Raw genomic sequence first — 27,685 nt, forward strand, 5'->3', positions numbered from 1 at the left:
GGTCCAGCTTATGTCGATATAGAAAAGTCTTATAAATGCTATAGGATGATAACGACAATCTGTAGTTTTAGGTACTTTGGAGAACCAAGTCCAGGTGGAAGAAACGTTGATTTCTGTGATAGAAAAACAAAGCTCCAAAGATCGTGGTGATGAAATGAGTTATGTAAGCTGATGAGAGATCATTTAAGAGTCGAGAAAAATATGAGTGTATACAATTTCCTTAACATACAGTCATGCTGATATATGTTGAAATTTTAGAAGTAGCTTTAGAAATGCTGTCTCATGGTGTGATCAAAGCAACAAGAGCAATCAGCCCATTTAAGTTTTCTGTCTTGAATGCCCATGGGAAATAGGAGTATTTGCCTAGTCTTACATGTGAGGTTTGTAAAAAGAATGCATTAAAAGCTAAATAATGGATTTAGAAGACTGCCTTTGGAATGCTTTGAAAGAAAGAAATCACAATAGAGGTCCCCCTCTGCTGGTAGAGAGTTCAATGTTCAAGACATTGCAGTGTGTCTACACTGAAGTAAAGTCGATTGAGTCTGAACATGTTTATGCAATTGAAAAGCCACTGTTACAAACTATTGCAAATCTACTGAAAGCATTTTAAAGTGAAATATAGTACAACTGAAGTTATCAAGTTCTCTGTCTATTCACTTTAGCTGGCACATAAGTAATTCATGTTAAGTGTCCAATAGTGAGTGTACACTGTATTGTAAATTTGTATTCTACCTAACATATGGCACTGTTCAGTTTGTTATTTGCCCATTTCAGTGCTGTTTAAGGATTTTGTCCTGGTAAGCAACCCTTTGCACTTATCCTTTTAAGAGATTTTTTCAATTTGATTTAATTAATAATCTACTTAAAATATTGTTGTGTACATAGAAATTCATGAGAATTTCTCAGGGCTTGCTTCTGTTGTGGGAAATGCTTGTACCAAATTTTACATGTTTATTTTGAGTACTCACAAAGAAGAGTGAAAATTTTAGGGGTACAGGAGGCAAGAGGAGCAGATTATTCATGGTGAGAAACAGGTACTGTGATCCACTAAGAAGGGAACCAGCAGGAAAATACAAACCAAGAACAAACAAAAAGACATCTTGAGTGAATCTCTCAAAGACCAGTGTGAATTCCTGCTGCTTAGTGTGTCCTGAGACTGGTATGAAATCTGTTGTCCCAACAGCCCCAGCAGTGTGGGGCTCTACCATAGGAGAGATTGCCCATCAGGAAGGGAAATAATTCCACTGTCTCTTTGCTCGTTTCTTCCAGCTTTTCTTTTTCATGTTTGACTAGGTTAAAACTCAGCTTCAGATTTAGTGTTCCATAAGATGGTGAATCAATTCCTTATTTTAAAATGTAAAATGTTGTGGCTGGTTATTTACTTCTGCATGTGTTTGTTGGGTGTGTATGTGAAATAAAATGTAAATGGTGACTGCTTGTATAGAAAATTTGCCAAGGTTTTAGCTTATGAAATATATTTCAAAATTGGGTTTTTTTGTATGGCAAATATTAACATAACTTTAATTAAGAACTTGGTTTAAATATTATTCTATATCTTCAGTAATTTCCATTTCTTATTAATATAATTAAGGTTCTATTACAACTGTAAATCAAAACCTTTCTATAGTTCTTGTATTCATATACTAATAAGATTATAAAAATGAGCTACTCTGTTGCATACAAAACACACAAAAAATGAACTTCTTTTAAATTAAGTCACACGTTTGAACGTAAGAGTTAAATTTACTTATGCAGGCTTGATGTTGTCTCTCTGTATATCTAGCCAGTGTAAGTGAATGAGACAGAATGAGGTTTTGGTCCCCTCAGAAATATAAATCATAAGAGGACTGTGGGTGAGTTTAATATGATCATTCAGCTAAAGACGAATGGAATTTCTTATAGCAGAGAAACAGCACTGTCAGCCAAAGGGGTTTTCACCTTCTCTTAATCAACGGGCAGTCTTGGAATTCTTACATGATTTTGTAGCTTTTTTTACATGAAAAATGATAGGCAATATGAATACTGTCCCCCTTCTTTCCCTTCACCATTGTGATGAGTATGAATGAATAATTTTAATACCTAAGAAAGCAAGTAGGCTTTTTGCTACAAAATCTGATTTTCCTTTTCATATTTTTAAATACTTCTGGTTTTATAAAGACCTTGTTGGTCATAGCTCTGGCTTTTTAATTACCTAATTTGTTTTTGTATAACTGTTGGTGTCTGTGGCAAATATTAATCCATATCTATTGGGGTTTTTCCATTTTATTTACTTGTGTTTGGTTTAAATTAAGAACAATCGTGACTTCTCAACCTTTAGTTTTACGCTTGCCTTTCAAGGTGGTGTAACCTCTGTCGACCACTAATCTGCTATTTTGTTTTGTCCAAGAAAGTTAGATGGGGGGGGGGCGTATTTTTTCATTCATTAAACTATGACTAAAAATAAGCAATTAATGTTACAAATGCGGTTGTAATTGCAACTTTTTGGGTAATTTAATTTTGTTTAATTTTCTTTGAATTTACCAAATTGTTTTAACCATTTTCAGCTAAGTTATGAGGCTGGCTATTCAGAACTTGATTACATGCCTACTCTACATACTAGATATTACTATAAAATAATGAAGAATAGAGTCGACTTGAAAATTTGGCTACTCCTATATGCATGGCAAGTTCAAGATTATCCCTGTTTATACAGCCTTTGGCAATTTAAGCAATGTGTTTTGTCACCTGCTTTGCTGTCTCATGAAGCACTGGAACATTTATGAAGAAATAGAAAATATGACTTTCAGTCCTTGACGTCTTTTAAATAAATGCACATATTGATAGTGACAGATTGCTAAACTTGGCGTTAGACACTTAGTTGTGTTTCTTGCCAAAAGTAATCCAGATGTGCATAATTTATCCGCCTGCCATATGTGCACTGACATGTCTTTCTATAATCAACTGTCTGTTGAGTATTGTTAAACAGTTAAATGTTCTTTATCAACTATCTTTTTGAATAATGCTAATAAGTCCTTTAAGGAGTTAAGGAACTGCAAGACCATAAAAGCAGCTTCCTTAAACTGAAGACAGCAACTACAGATTTTTGATTGTCTAAAAGGCATGCACATTGGGGAAAAAAAATCCATTAGTAAAAGCAACTTATGTAAAGATCATTTTAGGTGGTGTTATACAACTAAGGAGGATGCATATTTTACGTAATCTCATTATGATGGGACAGATCTTTGTTGTGACAGTGTAAAGGAAGTTGCTATGGAGTAATAACATTAATTAATAAGGATTTTTTTTGTATGAGGTGTTTGTTGAAAGTTGAAAATGAACTTAGCTTGTCAAGCAATAACCAAACATGTCCTGGCATTAAGTTCAGAGTTGTAGGAGGACATTTGTGTCATTTGGAATATTTCATCATATCATCGGAAGAAACAACTCCCATTTTATGGCATGTTTTGCACTGGGTGTTTGTTCTTCAACTGTCCTCCGAAAGTTATTTATTGATTAGTAGTATTACATGACCTGAATGGAAAAATTCCTATGCAAGAAGAGCTTCTGTCCAAGGAGTTTGCTATCCCAAAATTTTGTTTTTGAAGGAAGCACTGATCATAGAAATATTCCCCCTTTGTTTCCTATGTGCTTATCCTTTCACCCCATTGACATTATGTTACCAGAATATTAACGTGGATAATCTGGCTTTCATCAGTCTCTGAGTCAGATCCCAGTGTTCACCTTGGAGGTATATAGGAAGGTGTGTGGTGGTCATGTAGAGCAAAATGCACACAGTGTCTCATGATTCTAAGTTTCCCCTTAGGAGAAGGGTGTCTGGCTCTGTCTGATGTTCCTGTGCATACAGGTAAGTATTTATCCCTACAGTTATATAGATATCTATCTGTTGTACATAAGCCTGTCTTTGTAGCAATCTGCTTTGGTTTTTGAACTTCCCCCCAGCAGTTGCATAACTTGTGGCACGATTAGCAGCTCTTCTTCATCATCCTGGGAGGTCTCAGTCATGACCTTTCCAACTGCTGATCTTCGTCATTAAGATGAGAATAGGTATACATAAGCTGTTGAGAGCACCAACTGTATGATGCTAATTTCCATAGGGTCGTCCAGATTTGAGCAACTCGTCTTGGTCTGTACAAGGGAAGAAGTAGAGTGCCTATTTAATGTCTTGAAATTGGGTTACCGTGCTAGACACAGTAATGCTACCTGTAATCCTGTTATGCTAGGCACAGTTAATCCTGTTAGAAACCATCTTTGCTGAAATGGTTGAAAGATACTCCCTAGTTTGTAGGACTGTGCTCCTAGTTCCTAAACCTTGCTGTTTAAACTATAAGATTTCAACTTACCTCTCTGACCAATGCATGTGATCAAAATGGAGATACTAATTCAGTGTTTTCAGACGTTACGCTGCTGTAGTTGTCAAAAATACAGGCCATGTGGATATGTTACAGCAGTATACCCTCATGCAAATGCTGGCAGTAAGCAGGAAAGTCAGGAGGCTTCTTCGGAAAAGTTGGGTGTTGTTTAACAGTTCAAAATCTTCAGAAGTTGGTAGGGTCTTAGTTAAAAATGCTTGTTGATCATGGATTAACATTGATCCATGCTGCTTGAACTTCTGCACTCACTAAACTGTCCTACAGCTAACGTACTGGGATCTCTGCCCTTTCAAAACGAACAAACCAAACACCAAACCCAAAGGTCTCTGGTGTGTTCTTAGCTGCTTCTGGGAACTGATCATCAAATCAAGCTGTTTCCTAAAGTATACATTTTTTGTCTAATTGTTTAAGTTACTTGATGGTTAGTTGTCTGATGAAAAACTAGTAGCGTGCAAAATACGGGGAAGCACATTTTCTGAAGGATACTATCTTTGTTCTTGATGAAGGTGCAGCTTCTTGCTTATGAGAAGCACTGTGGAATCTGAGTATTCCATTCCAGAAATTTGCACCGTGGATGACTCTCTGTTCCCTGAAAGGAACCCCAAACTTATTTCAACGTTTATCTACATTACATACACTACATTACAACATCCTTGTAATGTAAGTTTTCTTCAATACTGTAAATCGACAGTTTTGGAAATTTCGATACTTTGGGGTTAGGAAGTGATCTTAGAATTCTCAGCGCATGTTTTTCTCATTGATTCTCGGTATTTTGCTCTTTCTTCTAAGCCTTTTTAAAACGACGGGTGTGAATCCCCTTCCACCCCCCCGCCCTCCCTTATTAAATCTCCCCCCCCCAAAAAAAAACCCCATTGTGATCTGTGATATTCCTTCAGGCGATGTATTTCAGGGATTAATTCACACCTTTATTATTCTGCATTCCGCATAGTACTTTACCTCGGCTTTATAATAATTTACTAAAATATATTCTTTGTTATGTGATCACTTCACTTTCTAAGAGAACAGTATCTTTGTAATGAATTCCAGGTGAGAAAGTATGTGTTTTCTCTCTTAAAACTCCACTGTGTGGAGTACTGTGATATTTTCCATTGCTCATATCTTAGCTTGTTTTATAAAGCTCTGATAAGCTTTCAGCCTCCACAAGCCACAGACATACATGGATTTTATGAAAAAAACTTTTTTGCTTATATCCTGAATTTGCTAGAACTGTCATTGTTTGCTGCAGAATTATGCTCCACAATCTTTGGTTTTAATGTTCTTTCTTAAACTATTTCTCTCTCAATTCTGGGAGCCAGAAACTCTTTCCAAAAAAAAAAAAAAAAAAAAAAAAAAAGTACTGAGTTTAATAAATGTTACTACGTTATTATATCATGTGAATATCTGAAAATTAATGATTGTGGCTTTTTGAAGTTCTTATCAGTGATCATTTAGTCAGTATTAGTGACATCTTGACCACTTCTAACATGACAGTTTTGTTATTCCAGATGTTTTCTGCTAGGCAGAAGAAAGGGGGTGAGCGGAGAGGAAAGGAAAGATCATTCAAAAACAACCTGGGTATGTGCATGTATGTTTACGTACATCCTCCAGACAATGCTGCAGTGAATGTCAACTTAAATATTGTATATCTGTGCACTGTACTTTTACAGCCCAGCAGCATTTAGTCATATTAGTTTGTCTTCAGTTACATTTACCAAAAGACTAATTAACGTACTAGAAAAGTGGTTTTGGCCAACAAAGAGCTAGCCTGACAACTGAACTCTCATTACATTTCCATCTATCTGTCTTGCTAGAGTAGACCAAGACCCTGGATTGACTATAGTTTGAAAGGTTAGTTGAAAAGATTAAAGGTGACTTGTAAATGGAAAATGGCAACTTTGTGCTTTTGGATTCTAAACACATCTCGTCTAGTGTTCCTCTTGTTGAGTGGTAGGTCTGCCAAGACTTGTTGCAGACTTTGTAGAGCAGTAATAATAAACCTGTTCAGAGAGTTTAAAAGAACTTGGCATGTTATATGACAGGTTCTCGAGTAGTTCTGTCAGGAGCCAAGTGTACTGTAATAGACCCCTTTTAAATTGTTGGCTTACACGAAAACTGGAGATGTCTGCGTTTTCTTCTCTACCCCCCTCCCCTGAAGTACAAAAGGCAGATGAATTTATTAAAATGCTTCTTTAGTGTATGTTATTGAGCTGTGAAAGAGACCAATAGATAAACATTATTGTAAGTTTGCAGATGCACTCTCATTTATGCCTGTAGGCAAGATAAATTTATCTACTTATGTTAGAGGAGCCTTTAATCAGATAATCTGTTATTGCAAGTAGTTTAGATCATGAGGTGAGTAGTTTTTAAACAGGCCTTTAGAATGCGTGTAGACTTTGCTGGTCCTGTTCTTCATCAGGAGAAACATAAAACACAATCAGGTGTAAAGAATATAAGCAGTATTCTTTTCCCTCCTACCTTCAACACAGCATATGTTACTGCAGACATATACAATATTTCTAGATGAATGTACAGGCCATAAAATATTGCTCATTAGATTATAGAGAAAAGAACAGATCTAGATATTTGGATAATAACATCCTTCTAGAGAAGTAAAAAGTGGCAGGAGGATTGAAATAAATACAAATAACATTGTGTGAAAAATCTAGCCTCATATACTTAGAGGTAAAGGAGATTGAGATTACACTAGAGGCCTATGCTTGTTACATTCAGCATGAATTTTCGTGTGCTTAAAAGATCTGTGCTTTTATAAAGAATGAGTTGACTCACAGTGATGTACACATTCATGCTGGTCTTCAGGTCTGGTCTTTATACTGGTAGTATGGAGTTCTCACTTTACACAAGGAAATCATTTACACGAAGTTTAATATATGGAGACCTTGATCACCTTTGACAGTGACATCCTTTTGCTATACAGGAAAGGGTACACTTTTCTGAAAGCATCTTTGTCTTATTCAAGATGTGGCAGGAATGCATAGATGCTTTAAGTGGTTGGGCACAAATTTACTCTGAGAAGAAATCCTATGTTTATGCTTCTTTCTTGCATACAGGCCAAGCATTTAATGGATTGCAGCGCAGGATTGTACAGTTGAGCCAAAAACTTTTGGGGCAGAATCATTTCAGTCTAGCTGTGTGATTCATCTTGGTTTTAATCTTCTCTCCTTTCCTCTCTGAGTAAGGCAGAGGTCACTAAGGAGGGGATAGCTCAGAACTAATCAGAGAAATCCCAGACCTTATCCTGAGAAGCAGTCTTATTTTATTTATTTTATTTTTTATTTATTTTTTAATTTGCAGTGATTATTGCTTACGTAGATTTAACAATCTTCATTTTCACGATATTTTCAAATCCTGTTTTCAACCAAGTATCCCCCTAATGCTGCCAAGAAAGTTTTTTGTGTAGCTTTTGTCGTTGTTTTGTGTGTTGTTGGGAGTTCAGGTGTTGGGAGGTTTAGTTGTGGGTTGGTTTCTTGTTTGTTTTCAATTTTTTTAAAGCTGCTGCAAACCCAATGTCAGCTAGTGACAGGAAAAATCACATTGTCATGCCAGTAATGACTGTTGAACATTATGGCATCCTGAAGGAAACTACTTTCCAGCTTAACATACAGGAGGGACAAGACAGCTAGCAAATGAGAGAGGAACTTAAGAAGGACAGGAGATTTTAGAGGATTAAGAGAATGCTTGAGGACTGATCACCTAATCTTCTCATCCCAAATAATATAAAAGGGAAAACAGGAGGAGGACGAGACTGAGCAGAAGTACTAATCTGTAGCAATTGCAATTAAGAGAAAAACTATTAATGTGTCTCCTCTTAGAGATTTCTAATGGTTTCGCAATCTATAGTAGCTTTTTTTGTAACACAATAAAAAAATATTCCGCTATCCACTTCCCTTTGATTACCTAGAAGAAATTAATGTTTTCAAAACACCCAGGAAAGGAAAGACCAGTTAACAGGCCTCCTATTCTTCCATCTCTTAACATCAAAACCTCAGAGTCCTCCTGTCAGTGAAATGTAGAGTACCGCAGACTTCATTTGGGCAAATTGAGCAAGATTCTGCACTAAGGTAGAAATGACAGACATGAATGGTGGAGGATGAATCATGAGTTCCAGTCTTGTGAATTTAATCCAATCCATTCAAGAAGTTTTTAGAGTAAGATTAAATATCTTTCAGTATGAATTTCCCCTGGATTTCGTAGTATTAGTTTCTCTTAACACTACTTAAAATGGAAATTTGCTCTTCTCAGAAAGGTTCTCAGAACCATTTTTAAGTATTCTGAAAAAAAAAATAAAATACATGAGTCTTTAGCTCAGATTTTAGAAAATGATGGTGAAAAAAGTTGTGTGAAGGGATCCGTCAGTCGCATTTGTTGTAGTTGCGCAGCTGTCTGGCTCCGCTGCTCTGCTGTGCTTGGACGAGGACAAGAGAAGCAGCACCTGACTGGGTGTGAGAAAGCACCTCTGCTTAGGTTCCCTTGCAAGTATAAGGATGGGATACAGAACCAGCCTGAGGGATTTGGGTCCAGTGATCAAAGCCCAGAGTAAATGTTTCAAGAAACTATAGTTAACTTAATTGCTCTATTGTATTTGATTTCTTGCCCAGTGCAGCTGAACTGGGGGGGGGGGAGGGAATCACCAAACCCCAACTTTTAAAATAATTTGTCTCTGTTCTTCTGACTTTCATTTGGGTTTATATGTGTGATGGTAAATAGACAGGAGGCGGGACTTTTCTGGTGGGACTTTTCTGACCCTGTGATTCTTTCCCCAGGTTCCTGTGTCTTTGTTCTCTTCCTTATCCTCTTTCTCGTACTCTTAATTGTTTTTTACTAAATATTCTTTATTTGCAGAAGGAGTATTCTGTGTTTAGTGAAGGTCAATGTCAACAGCAAAATAGTACTGCCTTCCTAAGGAGAAGTTCCACTTGGTTGCTTGGCTGTTTTCTTCTGGCTGTCTCCTTTGTCTGAGAGCCTGCTACAGTGCTGCTGCTTTGGCTGATTTTGTGGAGATGCAGTGTGTCCAGGTGGGAAGCAGGCAGATGTTCCTGTTGAAAGCAGGCTTGTCAAGCTCTAAACACAAAATCTTAGGGGATGTTTTAAAATTTCTTCTAAAGAACTTTGCAAATCTAATGCTTGTGTCTTTAGTGCTGTAAGGGGCAAGTGTTTGTAATAGGCATTTTCTTGATTCAGCCGTATCATTGTAAAAAGTAAGGTGTAAAAGTGGTGTGTGAAGAAAACACCACTGAAAGCTACTAACATTTACAGAGAGTATTAAGTAATCTTGTTTTATAGCCAATACGTGGCATCACAGTTACTTTCATCAGGTAGGATAAAATATACCTAAAGCTAAATGAGAGGGGGTTTATTAAAATAGAAAGCACAAGACAAATCAGTGCATCTGTTTGCTATCCAGGAGAGTTGCAAAGCCTTGGAAACAGAAGTATTTTGGCTGTTATTTCTGCCACACTGTGGTGGCCTTCACACAGCCTGGGCTTGTTTAAGGGGTGATTTCTTGGTTTCTTGGCGTTGCTGTAGACATGAAAAGAGAGATGGTGGGCAAGTGCCTGCGTAAGCCAAACAGGTAACCCAAATCCAAATATCTAAGAATAGGCCCTAGCCTAGAATCTTCTGTACAAGGCTGGTTTTGAGATTTCATTCTTCTGAAAAAAGGGACTTGACAAGGTTTAGAGGCAATTAATAAAATACTTAAAGTTTTTTAAATCCTTAATAAGCTGAGGGGTGGAAAAGCTTTATTTTCAGGGATTTAGATTTGAAAAAAAAAAAGTATTCCCTCTTTTTAAGACAGTCTTGATCTTCTCATCCTCAATATTTTTTCTTTTAAAAATACGTTTACCTCTATTCATCTCTCTAGGTCAGGATATCTTTAAATCTTGCTTCCTAGGACAGAAATCTTTATTGAACTGTCCACTTGTTTTGAGTTTAATTCTAAGAAACGGAGGTACAGAGATACAGGCATGATCTGCGTTACTGTCAGTTCTGGATTAGTGAGAAAAAACATGTGATCCAGCCTTGGAACAAGACTTGGTTAATAAGCAAAAATGGAAATGTTTGTGTATGAATGTTATGTTTCCCAAGTGTCTTGGAGTTATAAACCTACAATCATAATCAGGTCAAGAAAGCAAACTACTTTTGAAGGTGTAGTTTCATCGGTTGTCTGAGCTGGAACAGGGATTGCCATTGCCTGTGGGAGAGGAGGAATGCACTTCGTCAGCCTGTCAGGCTCCAGGTAGTCATCTGCCCCTGCCTGAGTTGTGAAGCTGGTGAGTATTTAGAGCTCAGTAAGGTGTACGTGTAATTCATCTTATTTCTTTCAGAAGCCATTCATGTGCAATTATTGTGACTGGAGGCATCACCTCATGCAACCCTTCATTTGCTTTGGCTAGATCTCTTTTATCCCTTACTCAGTCTGCATCGTGATCACTATTGCTCCGTTTATATCATTTTATATAAGTGTACAAATATTAATGCAATATTCATATTTACCATAGTTATTCATATATGCATGTACATTAATATAATCGGAAAAATAATTTTTAATTTATTGATTAAAAAAATATACAAGTGATTTTCTGATCTTCGACATGTTGAGTAATAGTTCTGTAAACTCAGTCTCATTGGTTAAAGCAGTGGTTTTGTGACATCTCCAAGTTTTTCTGGCGTTTGAAAATTTCAGTGTGCCCCACTTACAAGAGAACTTGAGATGGTGTTTAAAATGCAGAATGTGAGTTAGCTTCATTCCATATGATGTAAAGCTTAGAAAATAAAAAGCACTGAGAAGTCTCATGCAGTAACCAGTTTTCAGTATCCCACCAAAGGAAAGTTAAAATATCAAGATAGGTATTTTTTAAGGTCAAAAAGTAAAATAATGTGTAAAATCGGCCAAAGATGAAAAGCATGTCTACATAGTATTTTCCAAGCAGCTGCAGAACGGCTGTGACTATGCTTTGAGCAGACCAGCAGTCATATAGTTGTGTTAGTGTGGCACTGAGCTTGGGATGTCCTGACATGCAGCACTTCACTGCAGGTACCCTCCTCTTGGTCTGAAGTCATGATTTAGCTTTACGGGGTTGAAGCCCAGGTAAAGGAAGCTCAGGTCTGCCTTCAAGCTAGATTTTGGAGATACCTATATAATGGTCATTGTGATGTACTAGCACAAAATGGTATTATAATTTGTGATTATATTTCTGCACATATTCTCATGGAGCAGAATTAAGATCACATTAATTTAGGCTCAACTGATGCTGGCTCAACTGAAAGATAGAGCCACTGTATTAATTAATATTGTTAGCTTTTCACACACCATGTAGAGACTTTTTCTAATATTGGTCACTGAGCCTGTAATTTATAGAGAACAGAAGATTACACTGTACTCAAAGAAACAAATGTTCTGTGAAGTACAAAACTGGCAGATGAATGACAGTGCTGCCTCAGCACTCACAGTGCTGTCACTTGCGAAGTGAAACTTTTCTGTGGTCTGAATGCAGGGCTTCATACTGTGCTTGCTACTGCTGTCCAGGCTAGCTTCAAGGTGAAGATGCATTTTACAGAGAGATTGCAGGGTGACTGCAGTGTGAAAAAGTTAATTATTTTATTATTTACTTTTCCTGAGTTCCTTCTGGAGTTAAAAAAGAAGCTGTGCAGGAAGCTTGATCCTTCATTTTTGAATTTTAAAAGAAGACTGATAAGTTGGGTTTCTCTTGGTGCTTTAACGTTATTTGGCTTGTGCTAGGACTAGCAGTCTTGACAATATTTGCACAAAAGTGACCAAAATCTGGAGATGCACATTTAGGGAAGAAAATGAGTGTTGTGTTACATTAATTGATCTAGTTTGCTGTCATGCAGCATCACTGCAAACATAGGTGCCTTGTGATGTGATGGGCAGCCTGCAGATAGCTAATTGACTCTGATCTCTGTTAATTAGTGCAAGTAAATCTTATAATGAAGCTTTGAAGAGATCATCTGAAGTAGATGAAAGCTGGGGCTTTACTCAGTGACAGGGCCTTGATGTTAATTATTGAGTCCTGTGACCCAGCAAAAGGAAGAATCACTGGTGAGGTGGTCCTAATATAGGAACGTCTGTTGTGGTATTTTACAATTTGTGTGAATTGTATCACCACCTCTGTTTCACTATTGCTCTACTTCATCACAGAACTTAAAATAATTCGACCAAGGCCTGAGGAATGGCACCCCTGTCTTACACTTAAGACAAAGTTTAAATACAGAAATTAGCTTTTCTAATATAAAGACAAATAAAAATCTTAGAATAGTGTACTTATATTAAAATACAGAACAAAATTTGAACACAGAAATCTTCTGGTACTGAAAAAGTCCTTGACTTCCCCCCTCCACACACACACACACACACCCCCCCCATTAAATTTGAGATTAATCTCCTAACAGTGTCAGACAGGAGACTGGTCATATTTCCATTTTATCAGCCTAGCCTTTTAGGTGTAGGGAATAATACTGTGTAAGCTAAGGTCTCAGTTAATTATTTTTTTTAATGTTTATTCTATAAAAAAATATATTCCAAGTTCAATAAACGTATCACATAATGTTAAGAAAATGCAATGAACTGTTCTTCAGGTGTCAGATTTCAATGATCAGAAAGACTAAAATGTAAACTGGAACACTCTCAATCTCTCATAGACGTTGTGATGGAAAACCTTTATAGGCTTTCATGAATTTAAAGGCCTTAGATATTTCCCAGAAATACAAACTAATAAGGATGAGAGAGACTGAGCATTATAACATGAACGGGAAAGATTGTAGGTCATCTTTACTGGAAACTCCTGATGATAGGTGGTGTTTGCTCTCTGTGACCCAGTAATTTGAAACGGAAATTTTTTGTGAATCTAGTTGTGTCTTCTTTATAGAGGCTTAATTGGGGCATGCTAGACAGCAAAAGATTAGGCTTGCAGCTCTGAAGTTAAACACTTTTTGATAGTGGCTGTCTTATCAGGCTTGTTGCATTCTTTCACTAAAATAGACTGACTGTGTTAAATTAGAGATGGCCATGTGAGATACTCTTGGAGTTTCAGGGTTTTTTCAGGCTTTTATATTCACTGCAGATGTCAAAGGAGAAAGTTGTTCTGGAAGAGTTAGAGAGTAAGAACATTTTTAATTGATTCTGCTTTTTGAAAGCATGTATTTTAAAATCTGTTTAGGTAATGTCATGATGTAATTTATGAGATTGCATTGCTGTGTAGAAATGACCTTTGAACCTAAGTTCTCAACACTCATTGTTAGAAGGTGGGTTAAAGGACTCAAATGCTAGCTATGGAATTGGTCCTAATTTTCAGGTATATAAAAGATGAATTGTGTATTTTGTTAGTCTGGGAATTCGAAATGTGCCATAAAATCAGGGCGTACTTCAAGGTAACTTTAATACACAGGAGTTGTTTATTCATCTTACACTGATAGAAGATGAGGGGTTTATTGTCAAAATAACTGTATTAAAATAATCTTTATCGTAATATGTAAAAAATGGTTTTTTTATGTTGATTAATACTAGGAGGCAGGGCTCATTAAGGTGGCTAGCAATAGCAAAACGCTTGCATAGAGAAATTGTAGGTAATGTTGGTAATTAGAATGATTTTTTGCGCACTCTTTAAAATTTCTATCAATTATTACAGATAAAGGGCATCACTATACGAGATTTTTAGATGTTAGAAAATGTGAGAGAAATATGCCTTCCAAGCATGCAAAATTTGCTAGAGAAAACTGAGTTTATATAAGCTAATTAAGATAGTTTGTGTGGGATAGATTATAACCAATGACAAAATAGAGATCTGCCAAATGCAGCAGTGGAATTTCCTAGTATAGTAGACAATCTTGTACAGTGCAGAAATGTGGAAACTCCTGCTTTATTCTGCTTTGTCATAAATTGTATTGTAAATGAGAATAGTGCAGCTTTAAGGAATGTCATCCAATATGGCCCAAGTTACATACGTGAACTGTATGTGGAAGGACAGAGAGATGCCCCCAGCAAAAACATGGTTTTGTGAAATGCGTGCTTTATGTGAGTCAGCCATGGCTGTGAGTGTTTCTATTTGTTCCATGGTGTGAGATGCACCTTCACTGATGCTATGCCTTCATCAGATCTAGGAGCTCACAGTGTGGTGGTTATGATTATTTCCTAATTGTTCCTGGCTGGTGACTCAGGCATCGTTTGTCCCGAGCTTGTTTGTGATACCTGTTTGCCAGGCTTGAGGAAACAGGGTAGGATAGGACAATTCCTCCAGAGTAGGATAACCATGTCATCTGATGTGAGAGTACAGTAACCGTGTGAAGTAGAATAACCACATAGGTTATGAACACAGGGATAGGGTCATTTCTTTGCCTCTCTGCGCTGTGTGGATGGAAAACTAAGATTTTAACCAGATCCTCTACGCAGCGATACAAACAGTTTTTTACATGCTGTTCCTTACTTCCCTTCCCACTGCAGAAACAAAGTAGTATCTGTTTCCTCAGCTTTGGGCTCCAATTTTGCCTGGTTTTATTTAACATGACGTTGAACTATTTCCACTGTACCAGCTGAAGATGGTTTGATGGGTTGCAGTTTCTGTCTGTGTAGATGAAGACTGGACCTGGGAACATTTTAAATTTTCTTAGCTATGTCCAAGCTAAAAGTTTTACAGAAAAATATCCTGATTAACTTGATGCCAAAACCAGTGAGCTAATTCCTGGACACTGTTCAGTAGTCGGTGTTCCAGGGATCATTCCCAAAAGACAGTTTCTGTAAGGCCACTCTGTTTTGCAGACTAGGGGAGTTTACCACCCTAGGCAATTTCACTTTGTACCAGTTGGCCTCAGTTCCCTGGAATATACTCATGGACATGTTTAATTTAGTGTTACAGATGCGTCTGAATAGTTCGTTGTAAAGGAACCATTTTGGCTAAAGAATTACTATGTAAAACTCTTCCATGCTTGGTGACAGTGAACAGCTAGACACTAACAAGTTCATAAAATCACAGAATAGTTTGGAAGGCACCTTTAAAGGTCATCTAGTCCAACTTTGCTTCAATAAGCAGAGACATCTTCAACTAGGTCAGGTTACTCAGAGCCCTGTCTTCCGGTTTTGCGACAGCTCCATGAGCATGGGTGAAACTGCTCGTGTGTGCTGAATTTTACAGGCAGCAGTGCATTTAGACTGCTACTCGTCTAGCCTGCATAACTCTTACATGAATGCTGTTGTCCTCTCAACTCTCTGATTCTGTCTGCTAATACCTTGCAATTCTGCAGATGCCCAAAAAATATATGTAGCTAATCATGTTATTGTCTTCCTCACTTGGAAGTCACAGTATGTATTGCAGCATTTTCATTTGCTCATTTTAGTTCAAGTTTTTCCCCCTTTGGTTCTCACATGAGCATATGAGATGCTCAGATGGGCATAGAAATACCAATTTCTGAGACCCCTTCATACAAATCTTTACTTTTTAATTAATTTATGAAAGATCTGTTTCAAATACATTAAACTATAAAAACTATTTTAAAAAACTCTTGAAGCTAATGTTGTCTAAAATATTAAACTTGTCACCATTCTGAACAGCTTCTAAACAAAAAAAAATATGCGTAGGCATTCTTGTTTTTTATTTATAGGAATACAAGTAACAGTAGGGCTTGAGCTCCTCTGTACTTTTGCACGAGAACGAGGGTTCTGTCCAACTACTGCCACTGCCTTAGCTGTAAACAGTGCTGCTGGTTTGGGATCTAAACTCTAAATAGGACCATTGTGAGTAAATTGGTCTTTGTGCAAGTTTTATATAAGCAAGAGTTAAGTCTTTGGTGTAATATAGCACCAGTCAGAAGTAAACAGGCTATGATTTCAGTTCTAGACACTGCCTTAAGGCAGAAGAAATTACACTGTCATGTAGAGGATACGTAGCTGCTGCTATTTTGGTGTTTGATTTCTTCATTGTCACATAGTTGAAAGCTGTCCAGGAGAGGAAGAAATATAAACTGACAAGGGAAGAAAATGACCACGTTATGGAGGATATAAGAGCGAGGAATAGCATATATGCTTAAGAATCATTTGTACTCCTTGCAGCTTGCTTCTATGTATTGGTTCATTCTTGTTGAAAGTATTGGCTCCCAAGGATAAAATGCTTCCAAAATTCACAATTATCGAAGACTTAAAGGGTTAAGTGCTGATTAAATGTTTTAGTAATCAGTCACAGAGTTTGTTATCATCTGACTGATGGAAGTGCTCTTTGCCCTATTAAAAATGTATATTTTAGTAATAGGTATGGCTTTTAATATACAACAACAATTGTCTCAAGTTTTGAAGAAAATTACTGGAAGTATCCAACATTGGAAAAAGGCTTGTTTGTAACAACATGTGAAAATATGTAGATATCACATGTGTCATTGTGTGCTTCTCCAAAGAAGTCAGGGGTTTTTAGTCCTAAATTTGTAAGTCGGAGATATGCAGTTAACAGGTTCTTTTAAGTATAATGCTGCTACTGCCAATGAATGAGCGAATGGCTAACAAACTGCTGGGAATATATCTGTAACAAGTTCTAAAAAACTTGGGAGGTATTAGCACAAGGCATATGTAATTGAAGCCTTCAGAAAGTATTAAAAAATCCTGGTAATAGCTGCCAATAAATCTCAGTTGGGAAGTGAAACGTCTCTGACCTACCCAAGAATGAAGTATAATTGTATGCAACAGTATGCAAGATCACCTTGCATATCTTTCCCAGATGCTTTCAAACATCTCAGTGCCAGGACAGTAACCACCTGCATTCTTGCATAAAATTTGCCCCACCTTAGAGAAGATGCTGGGACCGATTTGTGAGTAATGATTAGCAGGGCTTAATATATATAGCTTCGGTACATGTAGACTAAGAAGGAAACAGCTATCTATAAATTATTGAAGAATATTAAAGAAGGGAAGGGATTGTTCTGGTGTGTGTAGTGACTAAAATTAATACTGATGACATTAAACAATGGGAAGAAACTTGTGTATGGAATACTATGATTATTTTGTGGGATTCTTCTCAAATGATACTGAAGGCATTGGAAGAGAAATGGTATAAACCTCAAGAATCACAACCTTTCAAATTAGAGCACGACAAGTATTAGAATCTTATTGCAAGAAGTTGTCTTATATTGGGAAGGTGACACAAAAACCCGTGTTCTTCAAGATGCTTTGCTATAGTTGTTTGGACACATTTTTATTGTCTTTTCTTCAGTGTTTCCAAAATACAGATAGAAATGAATCCCAGTAGTTCTGCAAGGGAACTGAAAACTCTTCCTTTCAAACTGGTGGAAAGCCAAGAAGCTGGCTGGGGTGAGGGGAAGAGGTGTAATGGCAAACTTAGGGGCTTTCCTAAGGAAAAGTTGTTCAGTATCTATGGTAACTGCTGGCTGAAGCTGGCATTCTGCTCAGCACCACAGCTCCCTGGACCCAGGTAGCTGTGGTGAAATCACACTGGAAAAACCTCTGCTGCTTTCATTAAGAGCAATATAGGGAGGAAAATATGTAGATCACCATGTTTTATTCCACTACCTTAAAGTGCTTGCATTTTATGTTACCAAAAAACCCTATCACCAATGAGAATATTTTCTTAAAAAGCAGATTTTTGGCTCTGAATTCTTCAGGCAGATAGATTTGTTAACGGATATTTTAACAGAATATTTTGTTGAATTTAAAGTAACTGGACTGACCAAATTCATTCTGTTTGGGGAACTGGTGTTAAAACTAGAGGAAAATGAAAATCTGCAGAAAGTCTTGCTTGAACAGAAATAGCTAAATAGGTAAATATACCTGTCAGCATTCCCGCCAAACACTTTTGGTTGTGATTGTAATATCGTACAAAACTACATCTTTTATAATGAGGGAAATCATGGAGTGCGCATTTTGAAGTCTTTCAAAATTATGACACGGAGAAGAACATTACTTTAGGACAAGGGATGTGCCGAGTACTGTAGAATATACGTCTAAATGTTTTTCCTGTGAGTTAACAAGCTAATCCCTGTACTTTAGGTTTGGAATATTTTTGTTGGTTGTCTTCGTATATACTCAGATTTCCATCAATCAAAATGGTTAGGAAAAAAGGCAGTTGGAACTATCTTTTGTGTGGAGGCTTAAATTTTCTCCTTAGTTGCTGGGAACAGTTAGTTGCGGGCAATATTAAGAGAGATCCCTGTACTCCAGTTCTCCCTCATCAGTTATTACCAGTAATTACTATTTAATGATATAACTTGGTCATCACCTTTCTGTCATAATTTCTCTCTTAAGTATGAGAGCCAGATATCCCATATAACCAAAAAAGTTTAGTCAATGTGAATGAATCCCATTCAGACCTGTTCCCAGGGATCGTATTTTTAAAATGTATCCAAGTCAGAGTTCCATATTTTTACTTTAAATCTCATGCTAATTTGAAATGTGGTAAAGATTTCACTGCCTGCGATTCTCTGTTTTGTTAATAGCAGACAAATGCTCTATCATTCTCATAGTTTTACAGAGGTTGCTAAATTCTTTCACTGTGGCTCAGAAGATACTTTTCAGCAAACTGATGTGACTCTGATCTGCTATCATATGATTATTGTTTTTAAGTTATAAAAAGAAGGGATCATATCTTCCAGTCCTGCTGTGTTTTCTCTGACACCTCAGCTCTCTGGAAAGAGTGAAAACAGAGGATGGCTTCTTTACCGTGTCAAATTTGGACCATCCTTTTTTGTTTCACTTTTGCATCTCGTGCTGTCTGATGAACTGGGAGAATATTTTTATCTACAGTTTGACTGCAACTTAGTAAAGAAGTAAACATTGTACTGGGTAACAGTTTCTTCTCCAGTGTGTGAGAATGCTGGTTTCCTAATATCTATTTACAAATTATTAATGTCTTTGTAGTTATTATTTCTACTTAACCGAATTTTCTTATGATGTTGTATATTTCTGTCATAGAAAATTAACTCTCAAGTATTTATTGACTCAGCTGGAAAAAATGTTTGTGTATATATATTATATATACATACAATAATATGTATATAAATGATATTTTTTAAAACCATAGTTCTAAGGCATGAACTTGCAATGAAACAAATTACATCAGTCTAGCTATTAGCCTTGTCAAGCACCGTACTTCATAATCATTTAACATGTTATAATTTTCAAGATGCTGGTGATGTATCCAGGCTAATGCTTTTTCTCTACTTTCCATCATTATTCTGTCATTTAAATGAAGTCAGCATTTCGTATGTAACTTCGTGCTAAAAAATCCAGACTTCGAGCTTTAGCTCGAAAGTAAAGATTAATAAATACTTCTGTACCAAAGTACGTGTTTCTTACTAAAGCTTATGAAAGTGTTACTGAGCTGCATTCAGTTCTGCTTAAAAAAGGAACGCAAAGAGAAGATGGTAGACAGGTTTTGTAATGGCTAAATAAATAGGCACATAGTGTTACGGTATATTTAGGTTACACCAAGCTTTCTGAAATTGGTTAGATAGTCCAGTGTCTTTCCAAATAAGAAAAGTACATCTTCAAGTTGTATGGATACCTGTTTTAATACCCTTGTTTCTTCACAAGTGGTGATACCCTCTTTTAAGTGTATACAAGTTTGTTGCAGTAGCTGTCTTGTTTTAGGCTGAGAAACTGGGCATCAACAGAGTTGCTAAGATAACATCTTAGTTGCTGACCTTTTTTCCAACATACTTACTGTTTCAGGCTACCATTTAAATAAGAAAAGCAGTTCTAGTGTTATTACAAAATATAAATTCATGCTATCTAGTAACATGAAATAACATTTGGGAAATTCCTCAGCTTATACAGAATCTGCTACAAAAATCTCAAGCCTCTTCCCCTCCTCCCCCCCCTCCCATTTTACAGGCAACTTGAAAGTATTTTTCACTTGGCATAATTATGAGGGTGGAGTCCTTTTAAAATCATGATGAATGCATTCAGCTGTTGTTTTGGGAATTGAGTGATCTGTCTGTTTCAGTATCCAGAAACAGAACAACCTATATAATGACTGAAACTATTTCTTTTGAGGCATTGAGGTGAGGTTTCAGTTATTAACATGTATTTGTATACATTATAAAAACTGTAAAGTGCATTTTAAAAGTTCTTAGTGTAAAGTAGAAAAAAACCAAACCAAAACAAAAAAGCTTTGAATAAGAACATACGGATTTAAATAAATTCCAGGACAAATTTAACTAGAACAGTCCATGTTCAGGACTCGATCCTTCTGAGAATGGAGCATTTCAGTTTAAAAGTCCATACAACTCTTCTCCCAGAGTAGCTCTTATATGAAATGTTGGAATTTGTAGATTTAAAGGTCCCAAGCCAGGTAATACATTTAATTTTTAATCTGTGCTTTGTATATAATTGACCATATGACGTCTTCACAGTGTCTTGAGAAACTCTACAAGGTGTCTGCAAAACATAGTCAAATAGCTGTAGTTCTGGCCTATACTGCGTGGAAAGAGAACTTTCACTGTGTCTAAAGATGCATTTTCATAGCACGCGCATTGTTTCTGAGTGCTCTTAAAATACAAGTTCCCGGATAGTACTGAAAGATCTCTCACAGTTTCACTATTTTTCATTACTAGTTTTCTTGTTGTGTTGTCCTAGTGTGGTTTGGGTTTTTTTATGTAGGCAGAGCCAAACGTGTGACACCCTGGCTGGGACACTAGATGTTCTAGCTCTGCTCTGCCCCACACATGGCACAATGGCTGCAAGGCCTTTCTGAGTATGCAGAAAACCAGTAACTTTTAAAGAAGTATAACCATGATGACATTTAGGTATTTGGCTCTTCCACAGAAATACCCAGCAGCAGTATTCTGGGATCATGTCTGGAGATTCCAGAGGGAGCTACCAGTCTTCTTTATCATTTTCAGTCATCCTTACAGGAGAAACTACTGGAAGAACATGCAGCCCCACTACTCCCCCTTTTTTTTGTTCTCTTTTTGTGAAAGGTACGCTAGATGACAGCTAGCACCTTTACTGCCAAGAGTTGTGTCTATTGTAAGATAACTGCAAATTGATAAGAAGGGGCAAAATTGTAGCAAACTGGAGATAGTAGATCTTAGATTTTATGCCTTTCTTTGGTCTAGGCATAGGATTTTGGCTGCACGATGTTTGTACGGGAAGACCATGTAGTGTCAGGATGGGCAGATAAAGACAGTACAATGCTATAGTTATCCAGGTAGGAGGAGACAGATTGACAAGAGGTTTGTGCTGTCTGCACAAGCTACTGTTGCCATGGGGCACAGTCGCTTGTGAATGTGCATCCCTCTTACCTGTGGTTAGTTTGAGCTTTTATTTGAAACTGGACTTCTCAAATTGTTTGGCTGGTTTATGCTGAAGATCCTGATGTCGGTATCTCAGAGACAGTTAAGCTCCTGCACATTCTGTGGCAACAAGCAGCTGGGTGGGCAAGAGTCAATCCCACAGGTGCCCTTGACAAGGAGAGGGCTGCAGAATGAGGTGCCAATGGTCAGAGCTGTACGGAAGGCCCCGCTCTGTGCACATGGGAGACTCACCTTGTAAGTGTAACTAGAACAGCTTGGGTTGGGTTTTTTTTTTGTTTGATTGGTTTGGTGTTTTTTTTTTTTTTTCTTAAATAACTTGCATTAAAATATCCTATTGACATGTTTGTTGAAGGAAGGTTTGAAACTTTTCTTCTTTCCCCCCCCCCGAGTCATCCTCTGAAAAGTAGCTTGTTCCAGCTTGTTTTCCTGCCTTTATTCTCCCATCAAACATATTTGGCCTGGGCTTTTAGTTAAAAACGTTAAAAAACAGGGTAGTGTCTTTTAAAGCCTGGAGTGTTGCTCTTATTGACCTTGGCAAAAAGAAGATGCTTTGAAAATTAGTAAGAGGAGGATTTTTTTCATTAACCTTTTATTACTCACTACTTGTGTTTCCAGACACAGCCTGTGAGGTTCTGGGTCCTAGAGAGTTAGGAAAGAAGACAAGGTGACAATCTCTGTAACAGGAGGAGGATACCACGTTCCCCAGATGCCCCATTTGGGCGAGAGGAGGGCAGGTCAGCTCCCCAGCTTCATCTCTCCCTGTCATTTTTGGGTTTGCCTGCCTTTTCCAAATGTCTCTTGCTCCTGTTGATTTCTTCACGGTTTTAATAAACTGTGGCATGCTACAGGAATTCATCCTGAATACTCCTTGTTTATTGCTGTATAAGCCTGCATCAAAAACACCTTGTGAAAATTCAATCCTACTCTTGGCAAATGTGGTGAGGTTTCTTCAGCAAAAACAAAAATGAAAATTTAAATACTGTAATTAAAATGAACTGGATATGGATGCAAAAAATCTATAAAAACTACTCAGTCTTGTAGTATAAATTGTAACAGAGTAAGTACGTTACTCCTTTAAATAAATAAGGAGTAATAATAGTAAGGGAGTAATGTTTTTACTCTTTTAGTCTTTATATAAGACTCTCTGTACAATCTTTCTTCCTTTGCAGGTTGCTTTTAGAAGTTTGAAGGTCATCCAGTGAAAGCTAGTTGATTTTGGATTTAATGTATTACATTATTGTGTAATTACTTTTACTGCTGCTTGGACTGGGTTGGTTAGTTGGTGGCTGTTGCTTCTAATTTGGAAATACCTCCATCCCTTTTTGCTACAATGCTTGTGAGCATTTTTTTACAGCAAGCTGGGACATACTATATAGCTGTCAGAGTGAGAATAAATGTAAAATTAAAGCATATTTGATACAAGAATTGGGTGACAGAAGCTTCCTCTGTGCATACTTAAAAATGAAAAGTGGTATGTTCTAATAGTCTTTTGACAATTTGATTTATTACCGATTTATAACTTCTAAAAGGATTTGGCAATAAGAGTAACATATGTATATTTTTTGTGTTACGTTAGCCTGAAGAATTTGACATTCAAACATGTGCATGAATTAGGTTAACTATTCCTGGACCTTCCGTTGAAGGAGAGCGGGGATGGGGTTATTTTCTTCCCCTGGTCACTTCATTAGTCATTACAGGTGCCTCTCTCTGTAGTTATGGTACCAAAGCAGAACAGTCATACCCTTTTGCTCACCCTCGCAGTTCCTTTTCCAGTTTGGGTAAACAGTGAGCAGGGTCTTGCTTTTTGATCTATCTTAAGCCTCTCCTGCTAGAATTTGACAGTTAGGCTATAAAATTAACACAGGAGGTGGGAAAAATACTGCTGCTAACAGAATGCAGTTTGTTTATTCATATATATAAGTGAGAGGCAAGAGGACTCCATAGGTAATAGCTACTACTGAACTTCTCTTGTTTTCCTATTCACTTCTTATCTATTTGCTTTTGTATGTGTTTGTATGACAGGGTGTCTGGGAACACATTATCCTGCTAGTTAAGAACCTGAAGTCTGGGAATACATTATCCTGCTAGTTAAGTGAAAGAACCTGAATTGTATTATTACTCTTGTTTTTAAAATCAAATTCAATTCTGAGTTGATCAACTGCTCCATTATACAAAAATGCCATTATTAGCACAGGTCATTGTATGTCTTGGCAAAGGCATATAGCAAGGAAAGGTTTATGGTGAGAGATGAACTGTTAAAGCTCAAAAAATAGGGGGACCAGGAATACAGAGGCTTTTTTCCATGTTAACAGTATTGTAAATTTAAAAATATATCAATCACCACGTCAGTCAAACTTCCCTTCATTAGATGCCTGTGTAATAGAAAAAAAATCAAAATAAAGACTTGTAATGTAGATGCAACTTATAACTTGCAGCTTAGCTTTACCTGAAGGATTTGTGTCCAAAGCTCGTTTAAATTACATTTCAATGCTGAATTCGATTTCCTATGTCTAGACAAGTACTTGATCTGCTCTATTCATTTGAGGCTTTTTCTGCTCTATTAGTTTAAGAGAGCCCTCTTCACCACCACCCCATTCACAGGGGTGCATCATACAATCAGGTCAGAGGATTGAATCTGAACTGTTTACAAAAGAATAATAAACATACTAAGGTGATGAAGGAAGTGAAGACATTGTTTCGTTTTGTCAGTAAATGAAGAATTTAAGAATGTATAGTTTGTGCTAAGATAATCAAGGACTGTCAGCACTGATACTTCTGTGGGTTTTTTTTCAGTTTTAGGATTTCAGGCAGCATATCACTGGTTATTTGGCTTGGATAATTGTGTTAGCTTTCACAGTGCTTGTGTAAGAAAACAGCAAGTTGATTTAGTGACCTTGGAAAAGCTCTAGATTGCTGGTATTTCGAGATTATGTACTTTTTTTCTTAGCACTAAGTTTCCATGCAAAAACACATGCAATAACTGATTCTATAGATGTCTCATTTGCACTTTTTACCAGTGGCTTGATAACTTTCTCTCTGAAGAATGATTGTTATACTTCCAAAGTGCAGTGTCTCAATATTTTCAGGATTTTGGATATCTGAAAGTGAAATATCAGCTGGTTTTGAGGATATTTGTCTGAAACGTGCAGCACAGGTATAACATCTTCCTTATCTTCCTGAAACAAAGGAAGGGATGGGCTGCTGTTTAGGATGATGTCCATTCACAGTTTTACATTTAGACCTATTTGTCTGTTTTCCTTTAGTCAGTATTTTTACTTTTCTTATACACATGCTCGGTCAGGCAACAAATAGCAGTCTCGGACCCTGTGGACTACTGGAATGCTCTGAGTACTCAGTACATTATGGTCCCAGGTGGGAGAAGATAGATTGACAGGCTGAAAGTATTAAAAAAAATAAAATAATAAAAAAAAATAAATCTGAAGACTGAAGCTGCCGGGAAATGTGTTTGCTCAAAAGAGATGTAGGGCTTGACTGTATCTCTGTTTGGCACCTAATCTAGACTGCATGAAAGCTATTGAAGAAACATAAAACCTTACCAAAATACTATCAGTGGCTAAAGCTTTTTTTCAGGAAAAGCATAAGGAAGAGAGCAAATGTTTTTTTGGGCCCCATTGTGTGCCAGTGGAAAACCTCAGTGGATTGTGCCCCAGATTGCAGTGGCAATCTGGGAGTAGAATTGAACATTTTGCTCCCCATAAGTATTTCCCATGGTCCATAAAAGCATTTTGCTATTTAAGTTTAGAATCTGTTTCTGTGTCCGTGAGTTGATCATAGAACTTTATGCTTGGCTTTTGCTATAGGTCATTTTGGAAAATTGCTGTTACATTAATGCTGGAAGAGGGCAAGAGCAGGTCATATTGTAATTGACCTTAATAAAATTAAAACTAATGAAAACAAAGTCTTTCTAATCTTAAAAGAGTATTTCCCAGTGTATTTTATAAACTGTTTATATTTTGTTCCTTACTGAATTTTAAGTTGAGTGAATTTTGAAATGTATTTTAAATTGTGGCTCTAGACTTGTTGGTATTCATAGTAGACACATCTAAACATAATTAATCCTCTTTTGGCAAATACCATATTCTGTAGTTGAGCTAAAGATACTCTTTGCTATAGAGCCTTAGGGATTACACCTGAATTTCATTAAGGAAGTCTAAGTAATATCTAGAGGAATCTCCCCATGTAGAATTGTTTCGGACTGGTTAGGACAGGATGGGATGCAGCTACTCCCCCCTGCCCCCTCTCCCCCCAGCCCCCCAAACGGTTGTATTGTTTGCTTTTTGTAAGAATGAAATTGTATTGAGATGAACAGGATATTGTCTGCGAATAATTCAGAGAGTGAAGACAGATCTATTGTGCTGGAGTCACATTTTCAAGGCACGATATGTTTTATAAGCTTTTTTTTTTTAATAAAATTGACAGATTTTAAATGAATACAGAGAGTGGATGTACCATACAGGATGTTGCGAAATAGATTAATTATAAGACCACCAGTTAAAGCTTAGTCTGCTTAGGTGACTGAAAATTCATGGGCTTTATTCAGTGATCATGTTATGGTCCATTTATCTCCCAAAGAGAAGAACTTTGGTACCGTAGGCTCTTCCCCACAGATTGATTATTTACTATCTGTTTTTCCATGTGATAGGTCCCTGCTTCTTTCATCGTCTGTTTCTGTATAGAAAAATTAATAGGGAAAAGATGTGAAAATGCTTAAGGCTTCTATTCTATGTTTTGTTTTGCTTTTTTATTTTATTTAGAGAGACAGTCGTGGTTGTCCTAGGAAAAAAGGGAAACCTAATTTACCTGCTGCTGTGCATAGCAGAGCCCACTTTAAGAACTGAGTTATGTACAACAGGTGTTAAGAGCATTGCCTGTGCTTAATGTCCTGCCAAATTAGAAACCTGAGAGGAAATTTTTGTCTTATCTGAAACTAAATGCTTGACACAGATTTTGAAGTATTTGTTATTGAAGTGCTGCATTTTTGCTTTGTGCCATGTACAATCTTTGTTCTGAGATTTTATGTTTTAAATTTGGAGAGCTGTTGAAGACCAATAGATCAGTCTGTGGGACGCTGTTGGATATCAGTCCAAAGCTTGAATTATCTTGATGCTTGCTTTCTCACAACCCATTTCTGGAGATTATAGAACAACTTTTGTCTTTGTCACAGTTTCCTCTTGAGAATTGAGTTCTGAAACTGCTTAAGATCACTCACCAGGCATTAAAGTACCTGGATTTGAAACTTCTAAACAAGTTTCTTTTCTGGGAACACTTACTCCCGGTGTTTGTCAATTTTTTATAGCTTGGACTAGACACAACTCTGGGATAATAGTTGTGCAAATGTGTTCCTGCAGGCAAGACCTTTAAAAGTTTACAGAAGGATTCCAGGTCTGTTTAAGGTTCTAACTAGGTCAAATCAGGGCTTATATAGAGAAAACATTTTTTGAAAACCTTAGCTTTCTGCTGGCTTGTCCAACAGTTGCAGACTGTCATGCAGTAATGAATTTCCTGTCATTAGGCTGATTGCTTCTGTAACTAAATGGATATTTTTTTTCTCCCTCTGAATTAAAATGCCTTGGAAAAGTATACATGGCAAGTAACAAGAGTTTATGTAATTAAGAGCTCTGTCGTATAAAGCGAGATAGTGATAGTCGCCTGAAGACTCAGGTGAGCCCTGTTTATGTCTAGTACTGTACATGATGTTTCAGAGTTATGAGGAGCTCTATACAATTTGTTGTTCTAAGTTGTTCTCTTGATAGATACATTTATTACCAGTAAAACAAGTTCATATTAGAAGTCCTTCACACTTAGACAACTTCTGGCATTTTTACAAATGTCTTATCAGAACTGTAGAATGGGGATTTTACAAAATGAAGATTCATAAAGGTTTTGCAGGCTGATAACTGACTATTACAAGGGAGTTTTGATGTTGTCTTACCATGGAGATGATGTCAGAATTTTTCAGGGGATGTGCAAATTTGTTATACTTTAGGTAATTCTTTCAATATTAATGC

General features: G+C 36.9%; 1 protein-coding gene across 3 annotated transcripts in view; it reads left to right on the plus strand.

Moving 5' to 3' along the window:
* The window catches only part of ARL15 (ADP ribosylation factor like GTPase 15), a 230,905-nt gene that overhangs the window by 119,802 nt on the left and 83,418 nt on the right, over nt 1–27,685 (plus strand). Inside the window, exon 6 of one of the 3 annotated variants that reach the window (XM_063320223.1) lies at nt 5,876–5,945. The exons of the other annotated variants lie outside the window; for them this stretch is intronic. Within the exon in view, the coding sequence (XP_063176293.1) occupies nt 5,876–5,945 (70 nt within the window). The remainder of the gene's footprint in view (nt 1–5,875; nt 5,946–27,685) is intronic. 3 annotated transcript variants of the gene reach the window in all.

Source organism: Chroicocephalus ridibundus, chromosome Z (assembly GCF_963924245.1).
Source record: "Chroicocephalus ridibundus chromosome Z, bChrRid1.1, whole genome shotgun sequence".
NCBI lineage: Eukaryota > Metazoa > Chordata > Aves > Charadriiformes > Laridae > Chroicocephalus > Chroicocephalus ridibundus.